The 25106-nt window shown below is 54.7% G+C and overlaps 1 protein-coding gene across 1 annotated transcript in view; it reads left to right on the forward strand.

The window, feature by feature from the left end:
* Positions 1 to 25106, forward strand: part of GRIK3 (glutamate ionotropic receptor kainate type subunit 3) — a 107408-nt gene that overhangs the window by 56380 nt on the left and 25922 nt on the right. Inside the window, exons 2-9 of the mRNA XM_035345689.1 lie at positions 1380 to 1556; positions 2931 to 3188; positions 4480 to 4661; positions 8309 to 8362; positions 12358 to 12531; positions 15005 to 15148; positions 17670 to 17777; positions 21487 to 21600. Of these exons, the coding sequence (XP_035201580.1) occupies positions 1380 to 1556; positions 2931 to 3188; positions 4480 to 4661; positions 8309 to 8362; positions 12358 to 12531; positions 15005 to 15148; positions 17670 to 17777; positions 21487 to 21600 (1211 nt within the window). The remainder of the gene's footprint in view (positions 1 to 1379; positions 1557 to 2930; positions 3189 to 4479; positions 4662 to 8308; positions 8363 to 12357; positions 12532 to 15004; positions 15149 to 17669; positions 17778 to 21486; positions 21601 to 25106) is intronic.

Raw genomic sequence — 25106 nt, forward strand, 5'->3', positions numbered from 1 at the left:
GTGAGAATGGGGCACCTGGACAATTTTTCCAGGCTCCTGTCTATATTGCTAGGCTTTCTAGATTAAAAATGAGGTCGTAAGGGATTGAAGGGGATCTCCAGAACAAGCACCCAGCCTCCTTCCTTTACTCTTTCCCTGCTGCCCGTGTTAGTACCAAGATCAGAAACATTTCTTCCCATCAGGGACATGCAGTGAACGACTCAAACGTTTCTGCATGTTTATCGACGGAGATTAAACACCACGCCCTACAGCTGGGGACACGGATGCACAAAGTGTGCGGAGAAGAGGAGGGAAGCAACTTGCCATGATCACAGCGGGCACATCCTACAACCTCCCTTGTGTCCTCGCTGTGCAAAGTGCCCGGCCGTTGGTGCTGAGGCTCCTTCAGCCCCGGCTTCGGGCGGGTTCCTGCAGGGGGTACCGAGTCTGGCTGCTGACAGCAGCGTCAGCTTGCCTCCCGTCACAGTGGCAGCGTTGGCTAATGCCAAATTGCCACAAGAAGTATGGCTCACGCCTTCTGGCTCCTGGAGGAGGATTCCTGCAGTTGCCTGAAAACTAGGAGGGCTGCCTAGACATCTGTTGTCTATAACAAAGCATTTTAGGACTACCTTAAATTGAAGAGGAAGATTTTCTTTCTGCTAATGAACCCAGAGACCATCTGTTACCAATTGCACTTGCTTATCTCGCTCATCCATTAATTATTTTGGTTTACTTTTTAATAAGACAGAGCAAGGTTTATGTGTCTTTCCGTGGCTCTGGAAGGGGCACGGGACTGTGCCGACGCAGAGACAAGGACGTCCAATTACAGAATTGACGCCTGCACTGAGTCACTTCAATTAGACCGGCTGTCAGTGGGGAATTGAGGACAAGACTTAGAGACACGGAGCCGAGAAGCGCAGCAATCCTCCGACATGAGCTTGTTGCCCTTGGGGAGGTGCAATGGCATTAACAACTCCCAGACGCTGGGAAGCGTGCATCCGGCAGGAGCGTTACTGAGCAGAGAAGCTGAGGGTTGGCACATTCACAAGTCTCTGCTGGTCCGCGTTACGAACCTGGGTAACCCAACAGGAGGAAGGGCAGAAGATGAGAAGGGCACCAAAAAGGGCCCCGGAGCAGCCAGCAGGGCCGGGGCAGCTCTGCACGCAGGGGCCCTGAGCATGGCCCCGCAGCACCTCGGCAGCAAAGCTGGCAGTCCGAACACGTCCACGAACCAGCACGTAACAAAACCCCAAATGCTTTCGTGTCCTTATTCAGGCGGGGCCACGTCCTAGTTCCGCTTGCAAATGTCACGGGTCCAGCCAGGAGTTTTGCTGTCCTCGCTACACAAGGGTTTGAGTCCAGCTTCCCCAGCTCACTCCTGCCTCTCTCTTGTCTTCCAGGAGGAATCTTTGAGTACGCAGATGGCCCCAACACGCAGGTTATGAGTGCCGAGGAGCAAGCCTTTCGATTTTCCGCCAATATTATCAACAGAAACAGAACCTTGCTGCCTAACACAACGCTCACCTACGACATCCAGCGGATACACTTCCACGACAGCTTTGAAGCAACCAAGAAAGGTAAGAACAGCACACGCCTCGCAGCTTTGTGGTATTTGTTCAGCCCAAACCCACGTGGCTTGGCTCAAACCCAGCACCATCCTGCTCTGCTCAGCGCTGCCGGTTAGCAGTCCGCCCGGAGCTGACCTTCCCCAGGCACGTTAGTACAAGGGAACAGCCGTTCTCTCCCTTTTCCTCTGCAAACCTCACACAGCTCCTTTCAGCGTTTGCTTCTCATCCTGAGCGAAGGTTGCAGGCCATGCCCGTGCTTTATTGTATCCCCGGCAATTTGCACACCCCCGGTGCGGGAGGCCTGCTCTCCTCCTTGCAGACCACCCCTTGCTAACAGCAGCGGCGCATCTGAAGTGCCCTGGGTGAGGTACCGGAGGGGGGGGGGGGCAGGAGCAGGACCTCACGGCACAACCTGGGGGCTCGCCGAGCCTGCTTCTGCTCTGGCAGCACCCAAAGGTGCTGTGGGAAAGCTCCGTGCTAGCACCCAGTTTGGACGGAGGCTGCAGAGGGAATGGAGAAATAGTCCGCTCCTGTGAAAAATTTGCACATTTTTCCCCCTAAAAATGCCCCCAGCCCTAACCACGGTTGTTCTGCTTTAATTTCTCAGTGATAGCTTCAACAGAGCCACAGAAAGCATTATTCTGCAAAAAGCAGATTCTATTAAAAGTGATGGGAAGACGCATTTGTCAGGGCGCTGCTGATCCCCTCCGTGTTTGCACCAGGCACGGTCCTGCTGGCTGCGCTCCCCGGGCAGCCCCTGCCCTGCTGGCGCAGAGCACTCATCGCTCCCTGGAGCACACCCAGAGCTCAGATCAGTGGCAGTACTTGCCTCCACGTGGCTCAGGACGGGCGGTGTCAGTCCCCCGAGGATGTTTCATCCCCGCAGAGTGGGTGAATGGCCCTGACTGGCTCAGCACCACACTGCCAAGGAGCGCAGCGGTGCCAGTGCCGGAGCCGGTGGCCCTGGCCCAGCCCCTGCTGGCAGGGAGCATGGGAAGGACGGGGACACCAAAGGTTTGGGAGCCCAGTGATAAATCGGGAGCTGCAGGAAGAGGCTGAGGAAGGAAGAAAGGGCAGGCAGCCTTCTGAACACGGGCAGGACAGAGAGGACTTCGCATTCAGAGAGGAATTTGTATTTCTGGAGGCTGGGCCAGCTCCAGCAGGCTGACCAGCGATCCTGATGAGGAACATTTCCAGCCACGGGTCCAGAGCCTCGCCTGCCCTCCTCCCTCCTCCCTCCTCCTGCCTCCCTTCCCTGCTGTAATCCCTCAGTCCCTGCACTGCTGTTAGAGCCCAGGACCTTGTCTGTCCGCCCGTCCAGTGCCCCCCTCACCCCCAAAGGTGCCTCGTGCTTCTCTGACTGCTTCTTCCCTCCTCCTCCAGCCTGCGACCAGCTCGCCCTCGGGGTCGTAGCGATATTTGGCCCGTCCCAAGGCTCCTGCACCAACGCCGTCCAGTCCATCTGCAATGCCCTGGAGGTCCCCCACATCCAGCTGCGGTGGAAGCACCACCCGCTGGACAACAAGGACACGTTCTACGTCAACCTGTATCCCGACTACTCTTCCCTCAGCCACGCCATCCTGGACCTGGTGCAGTACCTGAAATGGAGGTCAGCCACCGTGGTGTACGATGACAGCACAGGTAGGAAAGGAGGAGCTTTTAAAGAGGGGATCCGGATTTTTGTTGTTCTTGTGGGTCCCATTTAGGAACTTTTCTAAGAAACCCTTTAAGGAGCAAAATGACATCGCGTGCAGTAATCCCTGGGACCCTTTCTAAAGCATTTTATTCACAGCGCACTGGGGAAATGGGTGAACCCTTGGCACCAGCTCTGCCAACAGAGGGTCAAGGGGAGGATTAAGTGTCTGGGGGCACGCTGCCCCCACCCTATTGTGCAGGGCACCGCCGGGCCCCTCTGCGCCAGCAAGGAGCCCGCTCCGTTGCCGCTGGGGATGCAGTTTCCCAGCTAAAAGCAGAAGCAGTTCTGGGAAGTTTTTTGTTTTCTGGCTAATTCTCTAAAACACAGCTGACAAAGTTTTTCACATGAAGAATGCTGTTGATGCTTAAACAAAGCCAAGTGCTGCGTAGCACTGCAGATAAAAAGAAAGGGGGGAAAAAAACAGAAACAAAAGACACATTGGGTAGCCTGTCCAACCTAATTCCACTAAACCAAATGGTTTCTTTAGGGGAGGGCTGATGAGAACACAGTTTGACATTCCTGATTTGCAAATGTGGGTCACAGTATGTTCCCTTCATGGCATATTCCACTGCATTTCTTCTACTACGCGCAGGGACATGCTTCTACTTCCCTCCCTGCAATGGGCATCTGCTGAATTTCTTCTTGCAGCACTAGATACCAAGAGTCCCCGTGCAGCTGCATGCAGCCTGGCTTTGGACCTTCTGCATGAAATTGAAATGAATTCCGAGGGCAGCAAGACAGTTACAAGTTGTGATTAAGTGACCGTTATGAACTGTGCTATTCATAACTCTAAGTGCTGTTTCTTTCCCTTTCCTGGTATGTATGGTAAATAATGTGGATTTTAATTTGTCGTGTAGATGATTATCACAGCCTGTCCTTTCTCAAGGGCATATTGCTAAACAAAAAGCCAGCGTGATGACAGAGATGGCAAAGGTTAGGATGGATCTGCCGCTCCCCTCTTCCCACCCAGCGCAAGGACCCCAGCTCTGCATCAGCTGGGTGAAGAGGCGGCAGGAAAATACCAGGAAAAGCCAATCAGCCCCAGAATAACCCTTCTGGAAATGTCTGTGTGTGTTTTTTAATGACTGATGCACACCCTTACCTTGCTATGTCTTTAGCAATGGCAATTTGGGGGAGGGAGGAAAGTCTTGATGCCTTCCGTACAATAACCAGATGAAAACCCTGTGCCCTGCTGTCCCGTAACGCTGTGCCCTTGTCTTTGTGCCATGCCCCAAGGCCTGATTCGGCTGCAGGAGTTGATCATGGCCCCGTCGAGGTACAACATCCGCCTGAAAATCCGCCAGCTGCCGCTGGACACGGACGACGCGCGGCCGTTGCTGAAGGAGATGAAGCGGGGCCGGGAGTTCCGCATCATCTTCGACTGCAGCCACCTGATGGCGGCTCAGATCCTCAAGCAGGTGAGCGGGGCTGACGGGGGCCGTGCTGGCGGCCGTGCTGCTGGAACGGGGCGGGGGACAGCCCCACGGGTGGGCGTGCAGACCTACAGCTTTCCTTTCGGGTACAACGGGTGATTTTACTCCTAGACCCCAGCCTTTGAAACCAAGGGCTGCCGTACTGCAGTTGGGAAGGAGGCACCAGCAAGTGCTCAGAAAGCAGCAAAGCCAAGGTTAGGGTTACGTCTCAGCATTCCCTGCACCAAACAACCCCAGTCCCGTCCTGAGAAGAGAAACTTTTCCATGTTTCCCTTTTTAAGAGCGTGAGCCAGAGCGCAGGTAGTGGGCCGCTAATAGAGGTGGTGAGAGAAGGCAGCCTACGCCTTTTGGATCAAAACCTGCCATTTTCACCGGGTGTCATTTTCCAAGGATAAGCCTGGATTTCTACAAAAAAAAAATAAATAATGTAGATTTCAATGAAAAAACACATCGCAGAGAGACAGAGCCCTGGGAAGAAGGAGCAAACGTCAGGGGAGCAGCCGTTGTGCCAGCCCCCAGCCCGTCCGTGGCGCACAGCCTGCAGCGCTGCCCCTCTGCTCCTCTGCCCCGCAGCGTCCGGGGGGGCGAGCTCCGGGCCTCCCCCGTGGCTGCTGAGCCCCGCACGAGCTGTTTGTGCTCGCTGATTTTAAATCTCTTCCCTCCCTCCTGTGCTGCCGCATGCCCCCGGGGTGTGACTGCGGAGGGGCACGGTGTGACGGCTTCGTGTTGGTGCTGCGTGCGGGGCTGCGCTCGTGGTCCTGTGCCTCGCTGCATCAGGACCGGGTCAGCACGGGGAGCGGCTGCGGGGCCCGGGTGCTTCCCAGCACTGCGTGCAATTCTTGCACTTTAAGCCAGATGTCAGTGATTTTCCGTTCACTGGCCTCCTTTCCGTCTCTCCCTTCTGGCACTGGCGTTTCTCGCACACCGGGAGGTTTGCTGCTCGCCCCAGCCCCTCGGACCCAAGAGCCAGTACACTGCGGGGTCACTGCGAGACAGGAAAATGGTCTCAAAAAGGGCTGAAAAGCAGCCAGCGGAAGAGCTGCTCCGAGCAGCTCAGCAAGACGCTGCCACACAGATTAAATAAATCCCCCGAAGGGCTGAGAAAGCAAGTGCGTAGAAAGAGACTTCTCCTGCAACCTGCTTGATGCAAAATGAAGAGAAATCAGAAAGCCTAGGGGGGATTATTAAAGAAGGCAATAGAAGGGACTCATTGTCTCCTGCCTATTATTTTAACATGCTGGCTGTGCTTGGTGCTGTTCACTTATGATGCGGTTTATTATAGTTTATTGTGCCATCTGCTCTGCTCAGCGTTGCGAGCACGGAGTGAGGAAGATGGAGGAGAGGGGGGACTGGAGGGAAGGAACTTCTCCCGAGTCCTTCTGGCTGGTCTGGGGGGTCGGGGGGTGTTTTCAGGACCCACAGCCATGCATTTCTGTTTAGCAATATTGTAGAGTGTATGCAGGAAAAAAAAAGTCAAGTATTTTCAGAGTTTGGGAAGCTGTACAAACCCAAGTCGTGCCCCGACTGCCCTCTCCCCAACCCGTGCACAATGTCAAGGCTCCAAGCAGCATGCAACACAGACCCCTTGTCTCTGTCCCCCGCATTTGCTGAAGCATTAGGAAGCTCAGAAACCTTATCTCCTAACTTTTCTACCCAAATGAGAAACACACACCTGCCTTCCCTTGCAGAACAGCAGGGGGCGGGGGGGGCAGGAAAAGGCACTTCCATCCCCGACCTCCACTGCCTCCCCCCGCTGAGCCTCACGCGCAGCCCGAGCCTCCTCCCTGAGGCACAGCAGCCTGAGCTTGCTTTGTGCTGGTGGAGGAACGATGACACGCAGAGATAAACTGACTGACAAAAGTGTCAGGGAAAAATGGCCCGGCACTCTGGTTGTCCCAGAACCAGCAGCGCTTACACACTGGGGTTATCACCTGCTTTCCGTAGCCTCAGCTCCAGAAACTCAGCCTCTGGTGTCGCTTCTCCCAGGCACGACCCATGGAGGTGTTCTGCTGCCTGCCCCCGTGCAGTGCCGACGGATGGCAAAAAGGGCTTGTGCTGAAATTCCAACCCTCGGCACCGGTCTGACCTCCAGGTGACATAAAAGGGTTTGAGCAACTACAGCCAATGTTGGGAAGGCAGCTCTGGCTGAGCACACAGCTCCGAGCCGGTCCAGCTCTCGCTCCCGAGTAATTCCATGGCAAACCCTCCCAGAACACGGGTGGCAAGCAGTTCACTGGTGATGTGGACAGTGCTTTGAAACGTTATGAGTCTGGGAATCACAACCCGAGAGCTGGCACAAAGATGTGCAGACGTTGCCATGGCCAGTCCGGGTTCCTTGGACACCAAGCAATTTCACCCTCTTGGACGCACAAATCATTGCAGAAACCCATCAGAGAGCTATGCCCGCTCATGAGGCCCTCTCCTGTTACCTGTGTTTCTCTGGCCTTGCTCATTTTTGGTCACTTTTTAACTCTTTACACCTGTTCTCCAGCTTCCCAGTTCTCCGCTCTCCTTGGCAGCTGTTTCCGAACAGTCGCCGCACTCCGCAGTGCACAGATGTGCCTGTCCTAATGTTAACGGAGCTCCCATCCCCATCCCAGGGCTCGCCTGTAGCTCATCCTCAGCTTTATCATTTATTTATTCCCCCACAAACCCAGCTGTCTGCTGCACTGCCAGTACGGGGAGCTGGGGCTTGCTCCTCCCAGCAGCACCGGTGCGCGCATCTACCTCTGGAAGGGCTCCGCTGGGGAACCACCGCCTCCTGCGCTGGAACCTCAGCAGTTCCTGGGGGGTTTCGTGTCACCTCCCCGATGGCTCCCGTGCTGTCAGCGAGTCCCCCATTTCTGCACCCAGCTGTGCAGGGCAGGAGAGCCCTCGGATCCTGTGGATCCATAGGCACGGGGCTTTCCCAAAGATATTTCCACGCCAGAAAACAAGGGGTAAAGACCCACTCCACCCTTACAATTTCTAGGCTTGTAATCTCGATCCTTTCCCTTCCCCATGTTTTTGACATCCTGCTTCTTTGCAAACTGTCACTTCCTTCCTCGGAGCTAAATTCTGCCCTAGTAATTTTAGCGAAAAAACAAGGGAAGCAAACGTTTCCTGGGGGACTTGAAGTTGCTTTCCCAGCGGTGGAGATTTTAAAGTGGTCTCGCATGCGTTTTCTCCAGAAAACAAGCTCACAGAGCCAGCATCACAGTGCAGACCATGAGTGTCTCCTGCTGTAGCCACCAGCCTCAAGGTGACCTGCTCCCGGGCAGGAACCTGTGCCCGATGTGCTCTGGGGGGTCCGCACGAGGTAACCCAGCCGGGGACCCTCTGGGCCGTAACCATTGGTGACAAAACTCACAGAGCACGGCGTGTTTATGCAAATCCCTGCAATCTGCATGAGCAGATCCGTGTCGGGCTGGCACTCGTGGGGCTTGGTGTGGCCAAGAGCCCCCAGGAGCGTGGCCGAGGGGGGCGAGACAGCCCCGCTCCCCTGCACTTCTGCTGGTCTGCTGCCATCCGGGCACTGCAGGGGAATCCGCCTGCAGGACTTGGGAAGGACGGACACACGGACAGGAAATGCATGGCTGGTGTTATATTCTTGCTCCCACTCTTACTAACCTCCTTTCCCTGCTCTCCCCAAGGCCATGGCGATGGGAATGATGACAGAATACTACCACTTCATCTTCACCACTCTGGTAAAGTATCTAAACGAAGCAAAGCCCTTTTACCCTCGCTGCTGAGCCCGCGGGGGGAACAAGGAGGTGCCTGGAGGGGCCGGGGAGCGGGCTGGGCACACGTCCTCTGCGTGCACTGCACGGCTGCAGGGCGTTACTGTGGGGAGTGGGGAAGCAAGGGGAAAGGGATCAGCACCCCACGAGAGCTGAGAGCAGGGCTAGATCAGCTTCGGGTTAAAACCAGACAATTTGGTCATCCCAACCCCGCCACCGCAGCCCTGCCTGAGCACTTACTGCGAGAGGCTTCAGTCTCTGCTTCGCTGCTCTTGGACAGCTCCAGCCCTTTGGAGCCGCACCGATTTGCACAGATGCAGGCTTTGGTTTTATTTCCCCTCCTGGTCATTTGTTTTCAGTGCAGCTACCCGCACGCTGAAAGATGAGCATACGGGTGAGTGTGTGAGGTTGTAGATGGGATGGGATGGGACCACGTTCCAGTAAGACCCGGGTGTGTGTCTCTCTGCGCTCATCTTGGTCTCCCTTAAAGCCCAGCCCCAGCCCCAGCGTGGTCAGTAGTTCAGTACTGCAGGTTTATTTACATGAGAAGATCTCAGCTTGAGATTAGCTCCACTCTCATTAACCACAGGCCAGTTCTTCTCTGACACCAGGAGGCATTTTGGTTTGGGTTTCCTGGCATGCCGCTTTTGTTTCCATTTAGGATGCTATTGTCTGGAATACTGTTGAATTTTGTGCAATTTCAAAAATCCAATTTATCTTTTTGCCTTTAGGAGAGAAACAGACTAAACTAACCCTTAAAAACTGCAAAATTTATTTTTCAAATGCAAAAGAGATGTTAATTACCCCTGCTGCCATTATCTATTCCAGGCAGCTTTAAGCATTTCCCAGATAACCTCCTATTAATCAGCCCCAGCTGAGCCTGGAGTACATTTCATGTGTAGGTACAGCCTGGAGGTGGGAAAAAAAAAGAATTATAATAAATTAATAGATAAGCAATCACAATTAATGCCACTTTCCTGAAATAACAGTTATATCATGGGAAAGATATTTTAATCTGTCATTCCTTAAGGCAATGTTTTCCTAGCTCGCGATGCATGTGCTGCAGCGTCTACAGTACTAGACCCATGGGGTGCTAATGAATTAGTCTATTATGTTATACTGAATGTTTCTAAAAGGTCCCTAGTCAATACTGAGTACAGTGTATCAACACTTGGCATGAAATGCTTCAACATTTTGCTAGGCAGCAAGACTACAGTTGAGTGGCTTCAACGTGATGAGCCCTACCGCAGCCTCTGCCGGAGCAGCAACCCTTCTGCGCCCGCGCCTGACGTATGGGCGGCTTGATGTCCCATAACGTCCCGAGCAGCGACAACCCCCTTGAGCTCAACGCTTCTGGGAATTTCCCAGCAGCTCGTGAAAACGAGTCCTTGTGAACCCAGGAGGCTCCCTAATGCCTGCTGCAAGTCAGGGAGGCAGGAGCGGGAAGCAGGAATCGCCTCCCAAGCCTCGGGCTGCCGCAAGCAGAAACCACACGCCCAGCCCGGCTTCTGAGCAGGCACCGAGCTGGGAGGGCCTGGTTCCCACTGGCGCTGGTGGTCGGGCATTCCTGGAAAGCTCCTGAGGCTCACGACGTGCTTCCTGCTTCGGATGCTCAGGCACAATGAACTTCAGCTCGGGATTTCGACTGGGGAGGTGGGAGAGCATAGGTGAGGGGAAGACCTCGCAGAAACGTTGAGAATAGAGCTTGAGAATAGATGGAGGGGAGAATTATCTGCGGTACAAAAATAGCAAAAGAGAACGTAGATGAGGTGGAAAATAGAACCAGATGTTTCAATTTGTGGCTGTGCAGGAGCAGAAAATGCAGAAGAAACTGATACGGCAATTCCCCCCCACCTCTGCACGTTCTGCCACGCAGCCCGTGTTCATCACCCTGCTAATGCCAGGAGATGCTGACGCGGGTGCACAGCTGGGATTTAAACTGGCACCACGAAGGGAGCTGGGACAGAGCTGCCTTCCCTAGGACCGTGCTGAAATGGAGCTCGGTGGTGGGGAGGGCGCCCCGAACAGCGGTCCCGTTGGGCGGGCAGCAGCGCCACGGCACCGCGCGCTCTGGAGCTCGGTGGATTCCCCTTGTCACAGATGGCCACGTTCTGAGGGGGGGACGATCAACTTTTTGCAACCAAAACTTAATTGCCCACAGCAATTTCCAGAATACAGAGCAAAGTATCCAACAAAAAGACCCAAATCCTGATGAAATAACCCATTCCACTGGGTCTGGCACAATACTGCTGCGCCCCGTGGCCGGATGCCACCAGCACGCTGAGCTCAAGCAACCGCAATTTGCCCTCAGCTACCAGAAGTCATCTGAAAGTCAACATTACGGCCTGGCTTTCACGATGCCCTTTAACAAGACGTGGAGCTTTATACTTGCGATTTTTCAGCAAAAAAAAAGCCAACAGCCGGGTTAAACCACAGCAACCCTGCACTCTTTGCTGGGTGTGATTAATGGCTCGGGCCCGGGCTGCAGCTGCGGACCGCACCACGGCATCCATCAGCAGCCTGCCCCGGGGGTGCAAAGTCAGAGGGCAGCACTTAAGGAAAGATCAAACCCCCAAAGCTTATTAAAGCAAAACAGCTGTACGAATTCCTAGCTCTCCCACTGAGAGGGAAGTCTCGGTTGCTGCAAGTGCTGATTTTGCTACGCCTTGCTCAGGGCAGTGCATTTTAGGGCCAGTGCTTTCGCAGCCCCCGTGGGCTGAACGGAGCCTGCTGCTGTGTCTGGGTGAACCCACAGCCTGCCGCGTCGCACCGGTACGGCCAGACGGTACAAAGCAGCAACAGCCCCACAGCTCCGGCTGCACTTCACTCGGGTTTTTTCCCTTGTGATCAATGAACACCGCTACCGTATTCCTCCCCCAGTTCATCACAGACGATGGTGGCGCTGCCTTTCCATCTCCCCCCAGTTTTACTAGCAGGAGTTGTTCTGGATAAATTCCGATTAAGCTCCATCCACCAATGCCTCCCATACTCAAAGCCCCTGCAGACTGCCGTTCATCTCAGGCGCCCCTCGCCCTGCTCTCACTGCCTCGGGTCAGCTGCTCTGGGTATCTGGGCAGGCCAGCTGCTCTTGGCACCTCGTCTAACCCCAAACTACTCCAGCTAGTGACTAGGCATTGAAGCCAACCCCTGAACTGAAGCGACTGTGAGCCAAGAGATGCATTAAGAAGCGCGCTCGCAGAAGGCTCCGAGCGCCCCGTCTCTCGCTGCCTGCCAAGCCGTGTCTGTGGGCTGGCTGCCAGCAGTGCTGAGGGCTGCCTGGCTGGGGGGGTTTAAATAGCATAAAGGGCACCCTCATTCATTTGCAGACTGCGTAGGCTGGTCGTAATGTCAAGAAATGCGTCTTAGTTCCTCTTTGAGAGCTGTCTGTAAATTGGCATTCTGAATCCGGGGTTGCTCTGCCCTCCCCAGCACGCTGCGGGCCTCAGCACCGATGGCAAATTCTCACCGAAGAGCCCGAGGGAGCTTCAAGCGCAGGAGCTCTGCCTTGCCCCCACCCCTGGGTGCCAGCCTAGCTCCTTGTGCTTTCAGCTAGCTCGGTGCCTTGGGGTTGGGACTGAATTGTCCCAGCCCCAGGGAGCACACGGGGAACTGCAGCCACTGCCACACCACGCAGCCCCATGGCAGAGCTTTTGGCTTGTGTCCTGGTGCTCGCACGCTGTACCCGGAGCGCTGCTGTCACTGCTATTACTGCTCCTGCCCTTGCTGCTGCTGCGGGCCGGGATGCCAAGGGACTGGCTCGGAGCATCAGGGTGTAGGATCAGCTCCTGGCCCCTCTGCAGTCACCCCAAGGTTTCACTTCCCCTAGGCTCCGGGAGGCAGAGCTGCCCACCCTGGCTTTCCCCCCTCCACTCATCTGGCTCCCTTACCAGCCAGCGAGCTCGCAGAAAAGACAAGCACGACACAGCTAAACAAAATGTTTAAACTGGTTTCTCTCTTTTAAGGATCTTTATGCATTAGACCTAGAACCATACCGCTACTCTGGGGTGAACCTGACCGGCTTCCGGATCCTCAACGTGGAGAACCCACACGTGTCGTCCATCATCGAGAAGTGGTCCATGGAGCGGCTGCAGTCAGCGCCCAAGGCGGAGCTGGGGCTGCTCGACGGCGTGATGATGGTACGAGGGGCTTAAAGGCCGTGTGGCGATGCCTGGGGAGCGAGCCCGAGGGGCAGGGAGCATTTGTTAACACCTGCTGTATTTATACATACGTATACGTTTATACCTGGAACGCCTAAACGTTATATAAACGCCCTGCACTAGTAACAGCTCACTGCAGGTGTCTTCCCCAGGCAGTTACTGGCACTCTAACATCTGCCCTCGAGTGCAGCGAGGTGAAACCCCTGCAGCCCCCTGTGCTCACACTGCCCGGCACACCCAGCTGCCGACAGATGTGCCACTTTTGGGAGATGGTGCTCCTTCCCCCCTTCCCTCCTTCCCTCCTTCCCTCCTTCCCTCCTTCCCCCCTTCCCTCCTTCCCTCCTTGCCTCCTTCCCTTCCTCTTTCCCTCCTTCCCTCCCTCCTTGCCAGCACAAAGCTGCCTCCAGGACCCGCAGATTTCAAAGCTTTCCCTTCCAGCAAAGACGGAGCACACAGCAGGGAAGTGTCCTGGCTGTTTCGTGCTGGGAAGACGAGGGAGAGAGCTGCAATCAGCTGCCCTTTGTGCCCCTTGCTGGAGCTCAGCGGGGTTTCCCTGTGCTCGCCTGATGCGCAGCCCAGGAGCTGGAGTGAGCTGGCTGGGGAAGCCCCTCTGCAGTCACTCCCTGGGGAAGGGCAGACTGTGCAAGTCCCTGGAGGAGCACTGGGAAGCAGAAATGCTCCAGCAGCTGGGGCCTGCCCTCTAGCAGGTGCCAAGGCTTGCGTGGGTCCAGCCCAGCCAGGATTACTTCCCCAGGCAGTCCCCAAAAGGTGCCAGACACCTGGCTTCCCGGGGCTGGGAGCACAGCACATGGCTGGACCGGGCCAGGGCATTCACCGAGATGGACGCAGGGAAGAACACGGCAAAGCTGTGCCCAGAGATGGGCTCTGCTGCAGCTCCGATGCCTCCTTTTAGGGCCCGATGGCAGCTCTGCTCCACTGAGCTGCTGCTCGCAAGGTGCAGCACCTGGTCGCCCATCTGTCTTCCCGGCAAGGCTGTCTCCAACCCGTAACTGCCGGCTGGCTCCCTCCTCTCCTCCCCTCGCGCTCTGCCAGAGCCTTCCCCCTGTAACAAAGCCTCCCAGACCTTCACCTTAAAACGGCTCCTCGCATCCCTCCCGTCCCTTTTTATTTTCCCTTAGCGGACACTCCCATTACTCTCCTCCCTCTCCTGTCTCCGCAGCACTGCGGACCGTCTCCTACCTCCGCCAGCTGCCTCTGGCTCTTCCCCAGCTGCCCCTGGTTCCCCTCATCCTTGGTCCTGCCTGCTCCCCTCTGCAAGGGCTTCTCCTTTCGCTGTGTGTTTCTCTCAGCTGGGCACTACAGCATGCACTTCCCCAGGAATTTACTTAGCCAAATCCTTCTCCCCCTTCTAATTCCCCAGGAAATTGCTTAGCCAGACCCTTGTCCCCGTGTCCCCCAGCCCCAAAGTCCCAAGATCTGTCCCTACAGCCGTACATACGACCCCACAGGAGGCAGGTCCAGCGCCTGCTCCTCACGCTCGGGCGCTGCAGGGAGGGAAGGTCACGGGGATGGCTGCCAGTGCTGGAGGCTTTCTCCATGGCCACGTCCTGACAGATATTTGCCCAGTTGTTTGCTGTGTGATTTTGTTTTATTGCGGTTTATTACTTTGCTGCTGTACTCACATCTGTTTTGTAGCCTTGCGAAGGCAGCAAACATCGTGTTTTCGTTAGCAAGACCGACCGCGTCGCGGGGGGGAAATAAATGTGGTTCTCTTGGTCAGCGTTTGGAGGAGAGAGGGGGCACCTCAAATGGAATTTAAACCCGTTATGTTAAACAGAAGAGGGAAAAAAAGGAAAGTTCTCCCTGGTTCAAACCACCGGAAGGTGGGAAGGTGTTACCCATCTGTGATGTTCTGATTTCAGTGGCAGTTTGGGGCATTCTGGAAAATTTTCTATGTCCAGAGACAAGCCACTTAACTTTCCTGATTCCTACTTCCCCACCCGTAAAGTAGCACGGGTAAGATGTTCTCATGGAAGCTGGTTTTGCACTGCCTTGGACAAAGCAGACTAAATAAGAAAACCTTGGATCCTCTGCATTTAGGAACAGCTAGCTTCGTCTGGCCACACAACGGTAGCCACACTAAAACAACCGGGATAGCTGCAGATGGACAGATGACATTTTCCCAGTCTCTGCCTAAAGAGATGCGGAACACAAAAACACGCTCGTGGGGCTTTGTCATGTGTCTGAGGATGAGTTTTGCATGAGAGGTCAGCCCAGAGCCTTACAGAGGCTGTATCTTGTGTTAAAGCTTACACACGTACAGCAATGTCTTGAGATTGCAGCCCTGCCTCTGGGGGGACTGCACCAGGACCGAGAAGCCTCCCGGCTGCTGGTGGTTCTCGAGGTGCTACAGATTCCCCCTGCGTTTTTGTGTGAATGCCTCCTCGGTGCGGAACCACGACCAACACAAATGCTGTTCCCTTTACTTTAGACAGACGCTGCCCTGTTGTACGACGCGGTCCACGTGGTCTCCGTGTGCTACCAGCGAGCCCCCCAGATGACCGTCAACTCCCTGCAGTGCCACCGGCACAAAGCCTGGAGGTTCGGTGGCCGCTTCATGAATTTTATAAAAGAGGTAAAAGCACGATTTTAAACCGTAATTGCTTCCCACTACTGCAACAGCTCCCCAGCAGGAGCAGTGCAGCTGCTCGGAGAGCAGGTACCAAGGCACGTGGCAGAGGGGTTGGCATTACAGGGTTATAAAAATTCCTCCCCTGCCTGAGAAGGTGCAGACGGGTGGAAGTGTGGATACACATCGGACTGCTGTGTGTCCAGAGAGGAAAAATCTTGTCTTTGCCTCCAGAATAATGTTCACACAGCCACACCGGAACACCCCAAACAAGCCGAGCACTTCCATGGTGTCACCGAGACTGCTCCTTGGCTCCTCCTGCATTAAGAGCAGCCCGAGCCCTCTCTCTGCAGCCACCCCTGCCCCGAGCCGTTTGCCTTTTCCAGCACCATTTCCTTGGGGCCCACGAAGGGCCCTTGGAGCAGCCCCCTCCTGGTGGCACAGCTGGCAGTGCCGCACGGCGCTGCCTGCGTGCTGAGGAACGGCTCTGGCAGCGCGGAGCACTGAGCGAGTGGGAGCCGGGGCAGCGGGGAGGCAGCCTCGGTCCCTGCTTTCAGTCATTATGAGTTCTCTCCGCTCAGCCCACGTAAGGTTTGCTTGCCTCTGGGTTAAGCACGCAGGCAGACCCAAACGGCGGGTGTCTGCGCACGGGGAGCTTGCCGAGGGAGGGGAGCGGCAACGAGAGGTGGCCAGCCCTCCCACGAGCCCCAAGCACGCGTCCCCAGTGCTCACACCCCAGGCTTTGCTTTGTCTGCGAAAAACAGCCCTCGCCTAAGGAAAAAATGAAGGCAGAGCTGCAGGGAGATGCCGCAAACCCTGCCAGATACGTCTTTGTGAAAAATAATACCCTGTTTACCCTAAGGCCTTTTGGAACTTCTATGGCTGCGGCTCTTCACGAGGGAAGTTATGAAACCGGCGGCAGTATGGGATACAAGACGGGGGCCACACTTAAAAGGCTGGATATAAAATCCCCTAAAGTTTTTAAACATAAGAGAGCAGAAGTACCCTGTCAATCGCTGTTAGGTTTGGTGCTGCAGCATCACCTGCAGACCACGCTGGCACTGAGGCCAGGCAGACACGAGCAGTGACAGTGCCCACCCAGGTGCTGCCGGGTGCACGGCCCGCACGGGCATGGGGAGGAGAGGGAAGAATCGTTCCCATTGCAGAGAGAGAATGAACTTCTTCTTAACAGGCACTGAAGGCTGTATCTCCTCTCTCTCTCCTTTTTCATGTTTTGTTCCCTTCTGCGGAAAGCTGCTCCAGCTGGCTGCCAAAAGAGAGTGTAAATAATTTGTTTGGTTGGCTCCTTTTGCAAATTACCCTGAGCTCACACTCCAGTGCCCGCCTGTTGTTTCCCTTCCTGGCACCGTGTCAGCCGGTTGCAGGGACGAGTCCCCCCCATGGCAATCAGAACACGCCGTAATTGCTCCCTCTGAACTCCTGCCCAGACAAAGCTGCGCACGTAGCGGGGTGCCTCGCTGCGGCCACCGGCCCCGCGCTCCTCACAGCTACAGCAGTGCCTTGGGCCGGGTGACAACAGGCACAGGGGGGCCCCCAGACACCCCCATCACTGCAGTGTCAGTGCCCCGTGTGCCCTTGGGGTTCCTAGGAAGCACGGGGTGGGCAGGGGGAGCGGGGCTCAGCCCCATCTAGGTGCACCCCCGGGAAAAACCTGCGTGCCAAAATGAGCAACAGAGCTCAATCTTCCCTAAAACCCAGGGGTGGCGAGGAAGCTGTCGTTACTCCTTAGGAATTAATGAGAGGACGAGCGAGAGGAGTGCATTTACAGGGAAATATGCCCGTCGTTCCCCCCTGAGAATGCGTTGTGCCACCTTTATCACAGCACGTTATTGCTGCCCTGCCCACAAAGGAGGCACCTCCATCAGAGGCACGTCCGAGCGGCAGTGGGAGCATCCCCGTGGGGCCACAGGCCCCCCTCAGTGGAGCAGCCTGTGCCCTGGTGCTGGTCTGCTGGCACAGCTCCTGGCCGGTCTGGGGGCTCTCACCGATATTCCCGTGCCTGTTTCAGAGCACAGAGCCTACCAGGCTGGCTCCTGGCCTCTTCTGCTCCACTTTCCAGCTGAAGGGAGGGAGGCAGGGAGGAAGTGTTCGGGACGTTTGAGCTTCCGTGCCTTTTTCCCGCGAGAAAGGATTCTTTATTTATGAGCTTGGCTGGAGCTGTCCCAGACCCAGGCTCCCTGCAGCCTGGCGTCTATCAGGACTACAAGGATAAATGCAGCCCGCAAGGATGCCATGATAAATGCAAGGAGTTTTCTCCTGAGTCATCATGTCCTGCAACAGCTGTTGAGCACAAAAGGTGCGAACGGAGACTGTAGGGAGGACTGCAGAGAGCTGTGAAATCTCCAGCCCCGTCTGCAGTCTGCACAGTGACGTTGGTGATTATTAATTAATCATGCTCTTTGGGGAGAAAGAACTAGTAAAAGGACTAATTAAAAGAACACACGATAGAGGGCAAAAGATTATTCATGATCCCAACTAACAGCCCTGCTACTTCTTCCTTCTACAGGCCCAATGGGAAGGATTAACTGGACGAATTGTCTTTAACAAAAGCAGTGGCTTACGGACGGATTTTGACTTGGACATCATCAGCCTCAAAGAAGACGGTCTCGAAAAGGTAAGCGGGGTTTGTCTTACCTGCGGGACGCGGCTCGGCACAGCTCCGACACCCAGATAGAAGGGGAGCTGGCTGCTGGTTGTGTTGTTTCCGTTTTTTCTGGCTTTTCTATAAAAGGCCATCTTTTCTGTGGGATTGCTCTGATCCTGTTCCATGCCTCATCAGTGACTCACTAGCCCCAAAGTGACGTGCAGCAGATTGGAGTTCCCAGCTGCAGCAGCTTGGGGCACCTCCCTGGGACACGGCACAGCAGCAGGAGCAGAACCTTGCGGCTCAGCCTTAACCTCTGCTGGCCCGGGCCAAAGGGGACGGAATAAAACCTCTCCCACCCTCTGCCTTGCTGGGCTTGCTTACAAAACCTTGAACAACTCCTGAAAGCATCAGGTGGCTGTGACTTCCACCAGGAAAACTGCCCAAGGCTTGGGAATAAATAGGGTGATGGTTAGACCAGATGGTCTTGGAGCTCCTTTCCAACCCAATGACTCGATGACTCTAGGATTCTATGAAATTTTACAGGTGCATTACAGGCTAGGTTTTGTTTGTTTGTTTGTTTCTGTGTTACTGAAGGGATGGGAAGGAGAAGGCAAAAGGAGTCTCCCAGCCTGGCTGGTGGGCTTACCGTCAGCGGCGGTGCTGGGCCCAGCCAGGGGACAGGCGGCACCACAGCCCCAGCCCCACAGACACGATGCTAACATGAGAACCTAATCCCAGGCACCTGTGGGGATTTCATCCCCTTTTCTTCAAGTACTTTTCAAAAACCAGAGCAGCACGCAAAGCTAAGCCACTGGTTCCAAGGTGAGGTCTGTTCATTTAAGACAGAACAGCAAGGGCTGCACCGCAGCCAGCTGAGCCCCGCAGCCACCCCTGCCGGGCATTACCAGGCTCCAAATCACGGCCACCGAGGTCGCTGAGGGTCCCGGAGCCCAACCCCTTTTGGAGAGCGGCTCTGAGCCCACGTCCTGCTGACGGACATCCTGCAGACTTAGAGGAAAAAGCTGGCTGCAGGGCAGCAATTCCCTGCCCACAGCACAGTCTGCTTTTCGACGCGCGCAAGGTGCCTGGCTGGCAGCGAGGCACGAAGTGCTGAGCTTGTAACCTGTGGGTACGGAGACAGGTTCGGGATCCCGCAGGAAACGCCAGCTGGGAGCAGAGAGGAGCAGTTTTCAATTAGCCATGCAGCAAGCGGCCCGAGATGCACAGATGACTTCTCCAGTTAAGGCTGGGGAATTAATCACAGAGTGCTCGCAGGCAGCCCTGGGAGGCTGGAGGCTCGCTCAGCCCCGCCGCAGCGGGCAGATCCGTGCTGCAGCTCCCTGGGCCCCAGCAGCTCTGCTCCCCATCCCCCTTTTGACAGCCTGGCTTTCCTCCTCTTTAAAATAAATTGTCACCGTGCTTTCACACCACTGCGGTAGGTCTCTGCTTCACGTACTACATCTCAAGGTCAGCACAACACTCTCCTAGCGGGTATTTTGGGTGTCAGATGCAGAATACAGACAGCATTATCCCAAATAAACCCGGCCAGCTTCAGGCTGCAGTCAGCAAAGCCTGGGCAGGAGGGAGGCAGGCAGAGGGGCAGGGCAAGATCCCATCTTTTCACACAGACCGAGCACCAAATGATCTTTGTGGCTTTGTTTTCTCAGAAAACGTTTTGTATAGAGTCTAAACCCCCCCAAAAAACCATCGTGGCTTTTTGGAGCACGGTGCTCAGAGCACCACCAGATGCCTGAGAGCAGCGGCGGTCGGGTAACAGAAAAATGAGCGGGTATTTGGATACCGGGCAAATCTAAATGTTTAAGTACAACTGCAATATCCGTCTGTCAACCTAATCCTCCTCAGGTGTACCGGAGAATAGCTGGCACTAGCTGCATTTATTACTGGCGTGTGTCACATAAAGCCCTCAGGAAGCCGCCAGAGCTTGAAGCATTTTCCATGCACTCATTCAACTTTTGTCTCCGACGACTCCGAGTCCTCACAACTCCCACTACTATTTGCCGAAAGCTTCTTGTCAGCTCTAGAAGGGGTTTAAAGTATCGATGTCAAATCTCTGTTGATTCTACGGTTCTGTCAATAGTTAATCCGAAATAACCAAATGCCAAACTACAAACAAATCCCACACGGATCCTGCATATATAACAGCTGATGTTTGTTGAGCTTTAGGATTGAACTCCCGATCCTTGTACCTCCTGGATGTTCCAGGGATTACAGCAGCATTAACTAAACCTAATTACACGTAGTTTGACTATCTGAGTTGCACAGTTCTCTTAATTCACTTTTCTCTTTTTCTTTCCTTATTTCCCTAATATTTTAAACTGATTAGCTCAGTCTTAAGTTCCGTGTATTTCCTTTTCTTAAAGAACGAAGTCTGCAGAGCTGCTAGCAGGAGCCTCTTAGCCCCTTGCTTCTCGTTGCCCATGCGCAGTACAATTCTGACATTGCAGCTGTTGTGTGATTGAAAGGAGACCCAGGGGATGGCTTGGGTTTTACCTGAAATATTTAGAGCCTTTCACAAAGTTCATGGAAACTCTTTGAGAATTTATGAGGCGGTTGGGTGGTTGCGGGTTTTTTGCCAGGCAGCATTGCTCATTACAAAGTCTCTTTTTTGGGATACAGAAAAACCAAGTTGTCTCCTTGGACTGATGAAGAAGTTGGAGAATCTTAAAAATAGCAATAAATAAAATATGGGAAGTTCCTGGCTCCCCACGGATTCGAGCTGTCTGCCTTTGGTTTCTCTCTAAGCCCCTTCTCCCAGCGTGACCCTACAGATGGGTTGTTCTGTTCCCTTTTTTTCCACCCTCCCTTGTGTTTCTTCTCACTGCCAGGCTGGCCGTGTGGCATACTCCTCCAGCTCTCCTGACATTTTATCTCACCGTCACAGTCCTTTAGCCAGTCCTGCCTTCAAAGATTGTTCTAAAGCCTCCCCTGCACTGCGGAGATCAGGTTAACAGGCTTAGAGCTGCCCAGATGACTTCTCTTAAATAGAGACATGTTCTGCTATTTCTGGGTCAACAGGCATCTTCAGAGTCTAATGATATATTAAAATTGACAGCTTGAGAAAGGCACAGCACCTCCAAGAGACGAGGAATGTGGCTGCATGTGCCTGAGCAAGCCCAGGGCCCTTCCCTTTGCGGGGCTCACCGCCAGCGCCGAGACCTCTCACTGCAGAGGGGTTGCTGGGGGGCTGCGCCTGTCGGGCTGCCCCCAGGTGGGTTCCTGCTCTCAGTTGAACCCTGGGCTCCTACCGACCAGTGGATGTGCACTCACACTGTGCTTCAGTTGCTCCGAGCTCCTTCCTCGGGAAAGGCCCCGCCGGCTCAGGATCGATGGGGGATTAAAAAATATTTTTGTTTTCTCTCGTTTTGCTTTGTCCTTGCCCACAGTTGACTCTTCAGTGCGCTTTGATTGCCTGCTCTATGCAGTACCGTTGTAAATTGTTCCTTCAGCTCCTAATTCCAGACATCGTGGTCTTCTTCAGTGCACCTGCATCACTCAGAGGGCAGCACAAGGGTTGTGAATTGTACCCATGCAGGTAGAGCGGCCTGCAGCCGAAGGGCTAATGTAAACCTGTTCAGGTGAAACAGGATGGTAATTCCTACTTTGCTTCTGTGTCCTGCAATGAAGGAAGCAGGCTCCATTTTCCCAGGCCAGCAGGATCCTGACGCAATTAAGGACCGCAGGCCAGGTGTTGATGCACTCGTTCTCTTCGTTTCAGGTTGGCACGTGGAACCCTTCCAACGGTCTGAACATCACCGAAATTGCCAAGGGACGAGGGCCCAACGTCACGGACTCGCTCAGCAACAGATCTCTCATTGTCACCACTGTCCTGGTAGGAGACCGCAAGCCCGTATTCCCCCCCTACCCACAGCCCCCGGGGAAAGCCGATCCCTCCAAAAGCTGGGCAGGGGCACAGAGAAGTCCTGAGCCCCAGGGCGAGCTGAGCCCCGGATGAGCCATGGCCCGGAGCTGGGCTTGTGCTGGGCTCGTGCCAGGCTCTGGGTGGCCACAGGGTGCCAGAGGGTGACCGGGCGCTGCCTGCCACGGGTAGAACCGCTCGTGGTATCCAGGCAGCACCAGAACACGCGGGGACCTTGGCTTAGCTGTGACAATCCTGTTTCTTTCCCTCTCCTAAGTACATATTTGATAAGCTGGCTAAGAGTAATGCCATTATCCAGCAAAGCACGGGTGCTTAACAGGGCTCCTCCGCTCCCGGCTGTCACGTTGCATTTTGCTCTCACGTTCGCTATTGGATTTGATGGCAGGCATCAGATCAGAATGAATTTTTATTTTGTATCTAATGAATTATGACTAGTGGCAGTGGTTGCTATACAGCTGTATTACACAGTGCAGGCTCGTGCCATGCTACCAGGACGGAACAAGAATATCAGCCCCTGCACAGCCTGCTCACAACTGGCTCTGAACGATGGTTCTGCCCATGGAACTTCCTGGCCCTTTTGTATCCCGTATTTTTGGGGCGTGAGGGTAAGAAGCTGTCCAGTGGGAGATGCGTTCCCCCATCCGGAGCACTGTGCCCCCTCCTGATGTCCTTGCCGTCCCAAAAGGACGTGGTCTGTAACACAAAGTGAGGGGCTTGGTATTAGGGAAGGAATGGGACCAAGAAGTGCCAGACAGCGAGGTCCAGCCCCTCAGCCTCTCACTACCCAGAGAACAGAGAAAGGAAAAGAAAATCCCCCCCCAGGCTGCAAGTTTCAGACTGTGCCACTGGGTGAGACCGTGGGTCGCACGCACGGGGCTGCCTGCCCGGCGCGGTGCTCGGCGCCACGTGTGTGGGCAGAACCAGTGCCAGCAGCAGCTCCCCGCTGTCTCCAGACACGGAAATGCATCAGGACTCACTCCTGCACAGGCATCAGAGAAATGACAAAGCAAAAGGCACCAAAACAACTCAGCGTGCATCAGATCAGGAGCGTGCTCCTGCTCAGAGCCCGGCAGCAGCGGGTGCAGGCAGACACGACACACGTACGTCTGCTCTCACCGTGTTCCTTTGCATTTAGGGGGGTCTGTTCAGAAAGCAGAGGTTCAGGCCATGTTTTCCTACTAGGCCAAAGAGAAACGCTTGCCAGGGCAGGGTTAGTTCATCTCAGCGAGGTAACTCAGGCACTGCCAGTCCCTGCACTGGGAAATGCAAATATCTGGGGCACCGCAGTGAGCTGCTCTCAGGTGTAGCCTCGGGATCAGCCATAAGGGAACCATTCAACCTGTACTGCGGCTGGAGAAAACCCTCCAGAAGCATTAAATTGACTCCCCTTCTGCCCACGCTCACCTTACACTGGCAATTACTGGGCTGGGGTGGCTGGTGGTACGGGGAGGGCTGGACAGTCAGCAGCAGAGGGGCGTTGGGAGGTGGAGGAGCACCCAATGGTGCGATGAGGCGAGACGAGGGACGGCAGGCGAGGACGGGAACAGAGGAGAGAATTGTACAGTCAGGGAAAGCAGGGAGGGCACATCTTCTCAGGGCTAAAACCATGGCAGGAGCTGGGGATGTGTCTGGGGCTAGAGCACTATGATCACTGCACCTCAAAGACCTCAGCACATTGCCAAGTGCTGGAGTCAGAAGGAGACCTGTCAGCCCCCTGCCTGTGCCGGGCTTCTTTTGGGCAGCATTTGCATCTCGTGGTCTGGGAGCAAGCACAAATCACATGAAGTACACGGGCGGTATCAGTTCCTATTAACTGTGCCGTTCCTTGGGCCTGCACGCGTGCCGTGGGGCATCCTCCTGGAAACCAGCACTGCCCTGCAGCCCTGCTGCCTGCAGGAGCAGGCAGTGTGCTCGGACCTGAGCTCTGCACTATCTGCATTTCACATCCCGCATCCCAAAACATAAAATACAACCCTAAACTTCATTTGCATTTGCGACATCCCTTTGTCCTTTCGCATTGGTGTAACTGGTTGTAGGAAAGCCAGGGGAGGAACCTTGAAAAGGGAAAGCAGGAAAGGTTATTTTTTCCCCTTTTGCTCATATTGCAGTGACTTGTTGGAAGAGAAATATTACCCCAGCAGCCAGCGCCACTCTCCCCAAGCAATATGGGAACTGTGAAGTTATGAAATTGAGGGCACCTTCACTGAGAAATCGATTAGCAAACCGAGAGAGCTTGTGAATTGGATGTCTGGCCATTTTCAGTAATAAATTGTGAAATAGTCCGTGAATAAGTGGTTCACAGAGTTCAGAATTACCCCCTAGGAAATGTTTGAGACCTGCAGATACATTACTGAAGCGAGTGGCGTCCTAATGTTCAGCGCTTCGGCTGTTAAATATGTATGTAATCCCTACAGCGCTCCCCAAAATTAATAGTGCTTTATGGCTGCTCTGGAGCTGCTGTATTTATAGCGAGATCCATAGATCCGGCTGATTCACAAACAAAGCGCTAATTCCAAAGGAAAAAAAAAAAAGAAAAAAAAGCTGAGGTGGTGGCCAGGGAGAGCAGGGTTTAACTGAGCTGCGAGTGCCAAACCAAACTCCGCAGGCGTGATGTTTCCCACTTTGCTTTGTAATTCTGCAATTCCAGTTTCCGTGAAGCTCTCTGGTCACTCCCTGAGGCAGGACGACTGCTCTGCAGCACAGCAGGACCTTGGTGCCACCTTACCGGGGCTCTGGCCGCCTTGCAGACAATTTTAATTCCAGACATTCATTTGCTGCCGCCACCACTATCTCAGCCTCCCCCTGCCGTCCAGCTTCTGCCTGCTGCTTGCCATCTTCTGCCACTTCCATCTGTGCTCCGCACGTTGCCTCCCCCAGGCTGCCCCAGTGTCCCTTGTCCTCAGCCCTGGTGGCTGCCCAAGCCTGAGAGCCACCAAAGGGTTGTGCAGCTTGCTGCGCGTTCCTGCCTTCACCTGCGAAGAGGCAGCGATCCGTAGGGCAGGGCCGGTTGTAAAGCACTTTTTCAGTTATTTTCACATGTACTGCTGTGACCAGAGACACCCCTGCTGCGGATACAAACAGAGCCCAAGCCTCTTAAGGGCCGGTACCTCTGCGTGTCGGCGGCGCAGGGCTCGCGGTTCAGTTTGTCCCCCCCGGCCTTTTGCTGCTCTCAACACTCTTCATTTTCAGAGCATGAAATGGTTACTTTTCTCCCTGAAATTCCACCAAATGGAAAACAGTTGGCTGCTCAGAAGAGACAAAATTAAATTTTGTGGGGTAAACAAGGTTGCTAATTAGCTGATGCGCTGTGCAAAGCTAATTTATTCCCAGTGCGTCACCGTGCCAGCCCAGCCGGCAGAGCCAGCGCTCGCAGCTCAGGTTGGCCACAGGGGTGGCCCTACCTGGGGCAGGAGCTGGGACTGTGGCTGAGCCCTAACGGGGTTTTTGCTTTGCCGTGT

This window comes from Oxyura jamaicensis, chromosome 23 (assembly GCF_011077185.1).
Source record: "Oxyura jamaicensis isolate SHBP4307 breed ruddy duck chromosome 23, BPBGC_Ojam_1.0, whole genome shotgun sequence".
Lineage (NCBI taxonomy): Eukaryota > Metazoa > Chordata > Aves > Anseriformes > Anatidae > Oxyura > Oxyura jamaicensis.